Here is a 12,274-nt window from a genome sequence, read left to right as displayed (position 1 = left end):
TTAAGGTTTTTATGATGGTGAACTTTGATATTCAAATTAAAGTTTTTATGATGGTGTAATTGATGGTCTGTTGTATGAATTTAATTTATTTTTAACTTTGATTCAATCAGATTATATTGATGTAACTTTTCTAATGGAATCGGTGCTCTCAGTGCTCTGATCAATTCTTAATTCTTCCTCTTTTACTGATCAGTTCAATTTAAACAATATTACTTCAAATTTTATTAATACTGAGACTTTCTAGTAAATATATCGAGATAAAAAACAAAAAAAATTTGATTTGGAATTTTCTATCATGGTAGATCACGAAAAGTTGAACCGACATTCTTGGATATGAGATGACGTAAACTCCATTTTTCACTTTGAATGCAATATTTGGATTGGATTGCAACTTTACCTTAAGATCTGGTTGATAGTGATAAATAAACGTGAGGGCTTTGTACTTTGCTTGCAGTAAACGTCTCAAAACCACATTCACATCAAACGACCGACCCAATAACCACAGTCAACAAGAAAATGGCAACTTGCCCATTATAACTTGTCATACTTTTCCAAACTTTCAAGGTTCAAATGCAGCTAATTTCATTGCATAAAACCCACTTAAACAAATACAGTTCACACAAGAAATACAAAGGTGAAGCAAGAGCAATGGTGGAGAGAAAGGGTGGTGGGGAGGCAAAGGGAAAGCTCCCAAGTCCCATCATTTTTTATAGTTTGTGATATCAGAGAATTACGTGCATAAATATAAAGCATAATCATATATCATTTGAATCGTTTAATGTTTAGCAGGTCGATGCAATGGCCTCCAAGAGAGATGCGACGAATTGCATCTGTGTCTCTTCGTTGATTGTCGAGAAGAGGGGAACATGAACAAATAGAGATTTATGACCCTTCTGTTCGGCGAACCGGAGAGACTGATAGTACACATAATTGCATATAAAAAGGCCGGCATCGTTGGATGTCATCGCAGCATAGCCCTTGTTCTTTAAGAACCTGAGGATTGCTTCAATGGAACAAGTCGTCTGCAAGAACCAAAAGATTCACTATGTTAAACGCAGTATCCAAAAAGGGAAGAAAGGGAACAGCTGATATCTAATATTTAACAAAGATAAAGCATCAATGGTGTTAAATATTTCAGCTGTAATTGAAACTAAATAAAGATGCTCAACAAGTAATACCAGGTGACGGTAGGCACGACATAGGTTTCTTTGATATAATGGTTCGTAAAAGTAACTCTAAATAACATGTACAGACAGATCAGAAAGTACCTGTCGTTTCCGGAAGATTCCCCCATCGTCGGCAACAATGGGCTGTCGCTGCAGACATCAAAGGGAAACAATAAACACAAGGATATAGATATTAATAGGGTAACAGAGAAACATTTGTTAAGATTGAAAGAAGAGCATCCATAATCCACCATTGGTTGCCATCCTAGTTCATCGGGACAAAAGAAAGAAGCTTCATTTACAGCCTGCTGTTCGAGGGTAAATTTTCGTGCTCCGCCATCAACCCCCAAGTGAAGCTAAAGACACAATAAAATTGAGGTCTATTAGATGAACGGGCATGTTACAAGACAGGAGTACATTTCAAGACATGAATAAAGCTGAATAATAGGAACTGACCCATATAACATGTTCGTTTTTGGTGTCTATCCCTGAGATGCCTGATTTCAAGACCTTGAGAATAGGGGTGGGTAAAACTCGATTCGACTCAAAAAAATTGAAAAAAAATTCAAATTTCGAGTTAAACGAATCGAGTTATTCGAGTTAATCGAGTTATTCGAATCAACTCGAATTTTTTTTCGAATTTCGAGTTCGAATCGAGTTGAGTTTTCGAATTTGAATAACTCGAATAATTCGAATATCAAACTATAATATTTTACATTTTTACCCCAAACTCCTAAACCTTTTTACTTTTCCCTCAAAACTTTTACTCCTTCCCACTTTCCCCCCAAAACTTTTACTCCTCTCCCCTCCCAACCCCGCAATCTATCCAAAATCCATTTCCCACCAAAATTTTACTCTCCCATTTATTTTTTCTCAAAATTTTATTCTCAAAAACCCTCAAAACCTTTTATTTTCCCCCAAAATTTTTACTCACTCTCACTTTTCTTCTAAAACTTTTATTCCCTTCCCATCCCACCTCCCATCTATCTCAAACCCTTCCCCTCCAATTTTTTTAATATTTTCCCTCTAAAATTTTACTCCCCCTATTTACTTTCTCTTAAACTTTTATTCCCAAAATTTTTTATTTTTCCCCTAAATTTTTACTTCTCACCATTTACTCTCAAATAAAAAATCAAAATTATCCAAAAAAATCACTAAACATAAATAGTAATAATTTTATTTATATCTACTATTTATATTATTAAATTAAATTTCACATTTTATATTATTTTTGTTATTGAATTGTTTAGTCATATTGAATATTTATATTAAAATTGAATTATTAATTATGCCATAAAATATTCGTGTTAAAATTTTATATTGTTATCAATTTCACATTTTATTTTTAAAATAAATTTTATTAAAAAAACCATATTTTTACATTTAATATATTTTTTAATTTTAAAATACATAGTGACAAGAATCTGAAGATAATTGAAACAACTAAGCAAGCAAAGAAGCTAACCAATATATAAAAAATTAATAAATAAATTATAAAGTGATAAAGTTAATAAAAAATTTGATTAAGGTGGACAAATTTTATTACGATGGGTGACAATGGTTACAGGATCCAAAATTATTTTTTAAAATTTAACTCGAACAAATATATTCGATTCGATTCGATTCGATTCGAATTCCATCTCACTCGACTCGATTCGAGAAAACTTCAAATAAAGTTAGGATGATAAAATGATATTCGAAAACTCGATTAGCTCGAAAATTTTCGATTCGATTCGATCGAATGCTCACCCCTACTTGAGAAGCACGGGAAGGGCACCACTGCCAGCAGTCTCAAGGACAGTGCAACTCCTTAATGTAACACCAGCAGGCAGCAACCCTTTGCTTTCAACGAAATTCTTCAGGTTATTAACTATAGTTTCTGTGGGATTATGAGCAATCCCTTGAAACTTCTTAAATCCGGTTACATTAATAGTTACAGCCTTTGGTTCTTGAGACCCCATGTCTTGGACACTGATGCAATTCCCAATTTTCGGCGGACACTATTAGTAACGCCTGTCTATTTCAACCTACGATTATGAAATAACAAGCGCAAGCAAATAAACCAGCACAATCAGATAGCAAAATAGAATCAAAACCACTACATATTATACGATGAATACGGTCCTAAAGCATGCAACAAGAACCACTAAACATTTGGACAAACAGAATCAAAGACATAATTGGATCCAAATCCATTTAAGAGAAAGTAATCAAATCTTTGGTGGGTAGTTCACTTGAAAGAATATTCAATTCAAACCAGGAGTTCGAAAGGAGCAGAAATATTCTTGTTCTTTATCACAATATGAATAAAAAACAGGAGACAAAATTTTCCTTACAAAGCAAAAACCAAGACCGGATTGAGTTAACAAAAGCATGTCCATTTGAAAAACAACATAACAAAAACAATCACGAAAACCCCAGAATAGATTATCAAGAAATGGGTTTTTTTTTCTCTCCATCATCAAAAAAAAAATTGCAGAAGCTGAAAGCAATCGAACATAAAATTTTTACCTGGTAATAGAAAGAGGGTTTTGTCTCAGCGACAAATATTCATTTGAATGAAAGTGTCACGAGCCTCGGCTTAATCGGCGGCTTCAAACAGCAGAATGTATTACGCAATTGCCACCATCTTTGATTTCTCCGAATTCCTAAGATTAGAAGTGGAGCTAAATTAGGATGGAGACACAGCATAGAACAGTGGTTTTTCTGTCAGGAAGTCATCACTTCAGTAAACTTTTCTTTTTCGTGTTTCACAAGCGACCAACGTGTTATTCTTTACCAAGTGGCGGTTAATTATTGGTTTAATTCAAGTCCTAATATTTTGCTGTCAAGCCCATTATATTAGGATAATATTCATGTGTATATTTTTTTTCTCCTATTTATAGCAATAATAATTAGAAATCTTATCACACATATATGGGTGTGAAAAACACAAATTTAAAATATAAATATATGTTTTAAAATAATATATAATAAATAATGAAAATTAAAAATTACAATTTTAGAACACAAAAATTAGAATGTATAAATTAATCAAAATAAAGTGTACATAACAAAATTAAAATGTATAAATTAATTAAAGTAAAGTTTTGATTAAGTGGTAAATTTATAATTTTTTTAGTGTAATTGGCATGGGTTAAAATCCCACCGAATGCATATTTTTATTTATTTTTTAATTTTTGTAATTCTCTTAATGAGTTGGTGCGCAATTGACACGTGATATCAATTTAATCAAATATTTTATTAATAGTACAGATAACAATAACTTAAAACTCTTTCATAATTTTTTTAAAATATATAAACTTATTAAAAATACATCCGGAATGAAGTTGGGAAAATAGGTGTCTAGATTCAAATGAATCTATACACCCATTTTTTCAAGTTCATTTTTATGTGAAAAAAATATTTTTTATTAATTTATATATTTTCAAAGATATTTTAATATACCTACTTTGTGACATATTAAAAGCTATCACGTGTCATCACCAAATTAGTTATTAGTGCCATATTGACATAAATTAACCGTGTTAGTTTAAAAATATCAACCTAAATGATAAAATATAAGTTTAAGTAATATCCAGGTGAAAAATAAAATTTAAGTCAACAAATTAAAATTAAAGGGCAAACTTACTCTTTCTTTTTTTAATATTAAACGGAACAATTTGAGTTTGAATAATATCAGGCACTTTTGGACAAGTCAAACTTAGAACAAGGGTATTTTCGTGAAAACTGCAAACCCCCGTACTTAAACCCATGTAGGGCAGAAGACGAGAGCGCGCAAAGCAAAAAAGGGAGCAGTGGGTGGAACTAGCTAGGGCAAATCTTTAAACCAAGAAGAAGAAGAAAAAGACGTATTAGCCGAGCAGGATGATAATCCCAGTCCGTTGCTTCACATGCGGGAAGGTATTTTTCGTTCTTCTCAAGTGGGTTTAGGGCTTTGGTGAATCTGTTTCTCAACTTGTATATTTGGATTCCGTATCTGCAGGTTATTGGTAACAAATGGGACACCTACCTTGATCTTCTCCAGGCCGACTATACTGAAGGGTTTGCATCAATCTCTCTCTTATTTAATAGCTCTGAAGCAATTAAGTGACTGCATTGTTGCCATGAATATTCTGTTTTCAGTGTAAATCGCCCGAAACTGGTGTGTTTGATTGATGGATATCTTTTAAGAGCACTTAAGGAATCTTATTTGGGTCCACTTTGGGGTTTGGGGGATTATGGGTTGTCTAGACATTGTATCAACAAAAAAAAAAATCTTTTTTGGGCGATTGAAGTTTTAGGAATACTCTGTATCTCCTTAACCACAAAATACAGAAACATTCTTGCTTTCGTAGTCAGGAATTGGTTCCTCAAACCTTCAGCCGTGTACAATGTGATGCACGCTTTGTATTGATGTTCATTTTATTTATAATGGAAATCGATAATATTTTTGGTGAAATGGGCAAGAGGCTGTCAATTGAAGTTCATTCTATTGAATGGAATCGATAATATTTTTGGTGAAATAGGCAAAAAGCCTTTGCATGTATGAGTACCAACTTTCCACCTTATACAAATCAGTCTAGGAAAAATAGCGAACAAATGGTGAAAACTCTCATCATGAATTCTCAATTACAAGTTACTTTTTGTACTCAAAAGATTCATGTGGTAGAGAGTAGCCTTTGAGCTTTTAACTGAAAACCCTTCTCCAAGTTTACTTTTGACTGTTAACCTTAGCATTTTTTTGTTTTCCACATTGTACCTGGTTATGCCAACTGATAAGGCTGGAATAAACATGGGCATATGGTGCCCTATCTACCTTGAAAGGCATTGGAAGTCTAGGTAAATGTGATAAAGAAGCTCTGTATGACCACAATTTCTTGCATAAATGTTGCTAGTACTAGACTCTCTTTTTTGGTAATTCTTTTTGTTTTTCCTCTGTTTTGTATTTTGGTTGATTGGCTGTTTTAGTGATATATGTGGTGCAAAACATCCACAATTAGAAACATTTTGAAGCAAGATTGTAGTCACTTAAACGGAGATGCTTGAAATAGTCCTTGGAGATTCAACATTGTATGTAAATTCAAGGGAGGATATGGCATGCTTGATTGATAGAGAGAAGGTGAAAGTTCTGGAGTTGGAGGGATATATTTGTAAGGCAAGAAATGCTTTAGCTAAATGCAAATTATATCCAAATTGCCTTTTTATTTTTATTTTTTATATAATATTGGGGTTGGGGAATGGAAGTGACAGGATTTGAACTTACCTGTGTCTAATGGGTGTCTGACAAGAGCTTTAAATTTATTATTTTTATACAATATTGAGGGTGGGGGATGGGGGTACAGGGTTTGAATTGCCTTTTTTATTTTTACTTTAAAATTATCTTAGCTAATTATCTTTGACCCTATTCAAATCTTATTATTTCCTCATTATGGTTAAGTTATGCATCCCCATTGATTTATTTGAACTAGTGCCATTTGCGGAATTGAACATCAATATATGACGGTAAGCAACTCATTACGAAAAATGCAAGTCTAAATGTAAACATTGAAACTTCAAGAGTCTTTGTGAGTTTTGTCCTCTGAAAGTTTAGGAACTTATGGTGGAGTTTTCCTGATTGCGGAAACCATGTTTTGCATGCTTTCACTGTTCCTTTGAGTGCAAAAGTATAACCTCTGGCAATGTTATAGATTATCGGAAATGTATCAAAGCAATGAACATGTATTTGGTAAATTTTATGTTGCAAGTTTATATGAACTATAATCCTATTTAATTATTACTGTTGATCTATGAACCAAAGTATTCCTTTGATTTGCAGAGAATAAAATTATCTTCTGTTTGGCATGCAGTGATGCTCTTGATGCATTGGGCTTGGTTCGATATTGCTGTAGGAGAATGCTTATGACTCATGTCGATCTCATCGAGAAGCTTCTGAACTACAACAGTAATCTCTCTCTGCCTCCCTCCCCTGCCCTTGATTTGCTTCGACTCCTAAGTTTCTCATGTTTATCTGCATCTTTAGTGCTGGATATATTCGGTGTCAGTTTTCCACTGACTCTGCTTATTTGTTGTTGCAGCATTGGAGAAATCAGAGACCAGTTGAGGAAACAAGTAGGGCTTACCTGCAATGTTCCGTTTCAGTTATGCGAGTGCCTGTTTATGATTCTCAGTTTTTTGTGTAACGAGGACCATGGTTTTAACTTTGAACTTTGGAGGCGGACAAGTTAAAGGGTTTAAGTAGAACTAGTTCTGCATGTTTTCTTATTGCAATACAACATAAACACCATGACAGTACATCGGAGAAAAAAAACGAGAAACATTATAATATTATATACATACACTGATTTATGAAGTCATTTTCATTAAAATCAGAGTTCTATATAAAAACTACCCCTGTACGAGCCAAAAATTTCCAATCATTGGAGTAAAACATTTTCACTACTTCTGCGTTATTATTCACCTTTATTTTATCGAGCACAAAACATTCGTCCTCTCCTTAATTTCCAATAATTATGTTTTTTTTTTCTTTAGTTTGCGAATAGAAGATGGAACACATAAATATAACATTAATTATTATTCAAATTCATATATTTGTTAAATATATATTTAATGGTAAGTTCAAATTTTTTATAAACATCTATGAACTTCAAATTATAACATCTCATTATTTAGCAAACAGAAGCAAATCTTTATGTTTTGAAATCTGTTCAAGATTATGATGTGTAATTTTTCAATGCGTTGCGAAAAGCAAAACGCGGAATTCTCGATTGTTGATGGCCACTACAACGCTGTCGTTTTCCATTTTGTCAGCGGGGAAAAAATATCTAGTGCAATCTTCTTCAAACCGAAGAGGCGGAAGAAATTATCCACTTCACTACGTTCTCTTGAACTCCAAACTGAAACAATCTTAAATTCAAAGTTACATTTTCAATGCCAATTCTAGCGTCACTCCCAGGACTCAACCTCCTCTCTTCCCTCCCTTCAAATCCACCCCAAAACGACACCACTTCATGCACTCCTTCTCCTTCCCCTCCCATCCCTATCCCCAAATATCCTCCTCCCCGTAGTCGAAATCCCAAAACTAACGTTCCCCGTTCAAACCCCGCCCTCTCCATCCCTCACCGCCGCTCCAATTACCGCAAGCCCGTCCAAAAGGGCGTCATCTCAACCGACGGTGATCGATGCGTCATCGTCGGCGAAAACGGCGTCTCCTATAAGCTCCCCGGCGCTCCTTTCGAGTTCCAGTACAGTTACTCCGAGACGCCCAACGCTGAGCCTATAGCTATTCGAGAGCCAGCTTATTTGCCCTTTGCTCCACCGACGATGCCGCGGCCATGGACAGGGAAGGCTCCGTTGAAGAAATCAAAGAAGAATATCCCGCTTTTCGACTCGTTTAACCCTCCTCCCCAGGTAAAAAAGGCGTGAAACATGTGGAAAAGCCAGGCCCCTTTCCGTTCGGGAAATATCCTAAGGAAGGGAAAACGAGAGAGGAAATATTAGGAGAGCCGTTGAAGAAATGGGAGATTAAGATGCTGGTTAAACCTCTGTTATCCTATAACCGTCAGGTTAATCTCGGTGAGTTTACAATGGTAGACGTTTCATGAAGGTGTTTTTGATTTGGGGTTTAGTGTTTTAATTAATTCGTATTTTTTTGGACTTAGGGAGGGATGGATTGACGCATAACATGTTGGGTTTGATACACTCTCATTGGAAACGACGTCGTGTTTGCAAAATCAAGTGCAAGGGAGTTCCCACCGTGGACATGGATAATGTTTGTCGTCATATTGAAGTAATTGTCTTTTAACACTCTTTTTTGCTTTCAATCATTTGAATTGTACATAACCCTGCAGAACCATGTTTCCCATTTCTATGTTTTTTAACAGTGTAGCATTGCCTTTGGGTGTTTATATGTATAGTCGTCTTTATTTTGGTAACAATGATGGAATACGAAACCCAATATTCTTCGGCATTACTCACATGTCAGAATTCAGGTGGTTTGGAAGTTGAATTTACATCTCTTTCTGTGATTTTAGAGGATGCACTCCGCACACTTTCTCCTTTGAGAATGTAGATTCAGTTTATTTTGATTGATTGGTGCTGCAAAAGGAGAAACATGTTCTGTTAGCCAGTTAGTTTCCTATCGTAGAGTTGGTATCCACTCCAACAAACCATGTTCTTCTGGAAGTAAGTTGGCATCCAATGTTTGTTAAGATAGGTGTGTATGATCATATCTTTTAATTGTAATATTAAAATTGCCTTTAGCATTTGAATGGACATGTCGCATGTCTTAGGAAAATAGACAAACCTCTTATTTCCTTCTCTCTCAAGTTTATTCTTAACATCAGGAAAAAACTGGAGGAAAAATCATTCATCGAGTTGGTGGTGTTGTTTATCTTTTCCGGGGACGAAACTACAACTATCGTACTCGTCCACAGTACCCAGTGATGCTTTGGAAGCCAGCTACTCCAGTCTATCCAAAACTTATCCAAGAAGCTCCAGAAGGATTGACAAAAGCTGAAGCAGATGAGTTTCAGAAGAAAGGGAAATCTCTTCTGCCCATATGTACATTAGGTAAGGCAACAATTACTTGATCATGGTTTGCATTTGTTGGCAATTGTTTGCTTTTGTTACTTGGTTTTTAGGGAGATTTTACCATATGCTTTTGCCTATTTTAGAAGTAGTAACCTTTTTTGTTCATGTTGCAGCAAAAAATGGTGTGTATGCTTCCCTAGTGAAAGATGTTAGAGATGCTTTTGAAGAGTGCCCTTTGGTGAAGATTGACTGCAAAGGGTTGCAACCAAGTGACTACAAGAAGATAGGTGCTAAGCTAAAGGTTCATAGCATTCTTTTGCTATTTCATGGGCTTTACAATTTGTCTTTTTTTTAATGCCTAATTGTTTTGGCATTCTTGAAGACTTGTTTGAGACTCATCAACCAAAACCAGGAGAATACAAAAAACTTTAAGGAATATTAATTCGTAACATTTGTTTCATGCAAAAATGTGAGATAACAAAGGATCTTGAGTTGGTTTTAGGAGATCTGAGCTTGTGATAAATGACTATATTTTCATGAACTAAATGACTAGATTTTCATAAATGACTAGATTTTTACTTAGTAGTTTGAATTAAATAATTTTTATGCAAAACCGTATGAATGCCATTAAGAACTTTTTCTTAATGTTATCTTCAACTCTGATACATCTTCCTACTTATTGACAGACACTTAAACATGCCCAAAACAATCCTATATAAAAGCATATGAAATACAAGAAACTAATGTACTCCAATGCAACATTATAAAAACATATTTGGTGCTTGTCAGAACATGAAGTGTACAGACAAGATATGAGTTCAGAATGATATCTGTTATGTTTTTTGGTCATTATACTAATTTCTTTATGGGTTGACTAATAATTGTGGCCTGTCCTTTCTTATTTGGCAGGAATTGGTTCCTTGTGTTTTATTATCTTTTGATGATGAACAAATTTTGATGTGGAGAGGACGGGATTGGAAATCTATGTATGGGGACACTTCTTCAACTTTAGTTCCTGTTAAAGCTGACATTTCAAGTGGTATAGATAATTCAGGTATGCATTACAGAGAGTATTAGTGTGCCTTTCTTTTACTGTTTTTCTTTGACAATTAAGAGGGACAGATTACAAGTTCTCAACGGAGTCTATTGGTTAAATTTGTCCTAAAATCAAGATATTAAGATGTCATTAGGTTTACATGGAAGGCCTATCACAAACAGTGTCATGGACAGAATCTGCAATTTGTAAGGAATATACTATGCAACTCACTCCAAGCTGTTATGTGATTTATGGTTTTCAATTAAAATCAAGGAAGTTTTATCTGGTCATTAGGAGCCAGTGCAGCATGACTCTAGTGGCATTCGAGTTATGTTGCCTGACAAGATAACCAGGCAATTTTTTTTTATTCTCTGGGTAAAGGCTATTATGTATGAGTTTACAGTCCAAATATTTGGGAAAGCTGCAATGGCCCATATTATATGTTGGAAGAGCAGCATTCCTAGAAACTTCATTCTCTACTTTCCTTTTCTTTACCCTCAATTATCTTCTTAAATTTTGAAATGATGTAGACGTAGTTATCTTTTACCATGTGGTGAAGGTTAATAGAATAATAGTATTGGACAGTATCTGCTGGGCCACCTCTTCTATATTTCCTGGATAACTTGCTTGTTATGTTCCATTGTATTGCAGTTTTGAATTTTTTATGAATGCATATTCAAGTTCTAAAGGTTTGTTGATGCATTGCAGCCAAATCTAGTGATGATAGTGGTACACCTGATGCCCAAAGGGTAGTATCAAGCCCAAAAATGATGTCCCTCTGGAGGCGTGCAATCGAGTCAAACAAGGCATTGTTATTGGAAGAGCTTGCTTTGTGTCCGGATGCTCTTCTGGAAAAGGTGGAGGAATTTGAAGGCATGTCTCTGGCGATAGAGCATTCCTGTGAAGCATTAGTCCTGTCCAGCGAAGATGGTTCTTCCGGTAGTTCCTCGGCAGAGTTCAAAGGTGGTTCTTACAGTGAGGATGAAAATGATATTTACAGCAGTGATGACATCATTGATGATGAGGATTACGATGACTACTCATTTGCAGAGGTCAATCCATCGATCCCGCTAGGGTCATTACCTGTTGACAAGATAGCAGAAAGGCTTCGAAGGGAATCAAAATGAAGTTTAAAAGGCAGATTATCAGCCAAGGTCAGCCTGCTGAGCTGCAATTTCTGTAGTTATATATATATATCTACTGAAATTAATTTCATCATTAGGGGGTGAGTAGAATGAGATGTGTGATTATACATGTCTCTAAACGGCAAGCTACTTGTGTTGCGTAGCTGTAGATTTAAAATGTATATCCCATTTGAGTCCTTCAATATCTCAATAAATCGAAAATTTAGTGTTTGAAGCATAATATGCCAAATACTACTATATATTTATTTTTTACACGTTTTCCTTCATCAGGAAAATCAGAAAATTTACATATCTATGCAGAATTCTTCATATGGCCTCTCTTTTCATCGCTGCTGCTTTTGTTTAATTTTCTCATTACTTATTTATGACAAAGAAGAAAACTTTTAATATTTTTTTATAATTTTTTAATGTCTTTT

At 34.8% G+C, this 12,274-nt stretch overlaps 3 protein-coding genes across 3 annotated transcripts; 2 read left to right on the top strand and 1 right to left on the bottom strand.

Moving 5' to 3' along the window:
* Positions 1-557: 557 nt before the first annotated feature.
* On the bottom strand, positions 558-3,887 carry LOC107909682 (pyrrolidone-carboxylate peptidase). The gene is made up of 7 exons (XM_041088927.1): positions 3,678-3,887; positions 2,922-3,193; position 2,285; positions 1,623-1,676; positions 1,418-1,522; positions 1,269-1,316; positions 558-1,022 (listed from the first exon to the last, which is right to left on the bottom strand). Exons 2-7 carry the CDS (start codon positions 3,125-3,127, stop codon positions 783-785), a joined length of 654 nt encoding a protein of 217 aa, XP_040944861.1. The 5' UTR covers positions 3,128-3,193; positions 3,678-3,887; the 3' UTR covers positions 558-782.
* A 949-nt stretch (positions 3,888-4,836) lies between these two features.
* Positions 4,837-7,399, top strand: LOC107909683 (DNA-directed RNA polymerases I, II, and III subunit RPABC5). Its single transcript, XM_016837304.2, has 4 exons — positions 4,837-5,069; positions 5,152-5,210; positions 6,995-7,089; positions 7,223-7,399. The coding sequence occupies exons 1-4, from the start codon at positions 5,034-5,036 to the stop codon at positions 7,246-7,248; spliced, it is 216 nt and encodes a 71-aa protein (XP_016692793.1). The 5' UTR covers positions 4,837-5,033; the 3' UTR covers positions 7,249-7,399.
* Positions 7,400-7,972: 573 nt separating this feature from the next.
* Positions 7,973-12,167, top strand: LOC107909684 (CRS2-associated factor 2, chloroplastic). The gene is given in 7 exon segments (XM_016837305.2): positions 7,973-8,550; positions 8,553-8,720; positions 8,807-8,934; positions 9,491-9,716; positions 9,851-9,978; positions 10,587-10,731; positions 11,422-12,167. Coding segments are annotated over 7 exon segments (1,689 nt in total). The 5' UTR covers positions 7,973-8,075; the 3' UTR covers positions 11,841-12,167.
* Positions 12,168-12,274: the final 107 nt, after the last annotated feature.

This window comes from Gossypium hirsutum, chromosome D02 (assembly GCF_007990345.1).
Source record: "Gossypium hirsutum isolate 1008001.06 chromosome D02, Gossypium_hirsutum_v2.1, whole genome shotgun sequence".
Taxonomy (NCBI): Eukaryota; Viridiplantae; Streptophyta; class Magnoliopsida; order Malvales; family Malvaceae; genus Gossypium; species Gossypium hirsutum.
This window is presented reverse-complemented; position numbering and strand designations above follow the sequence as displayed.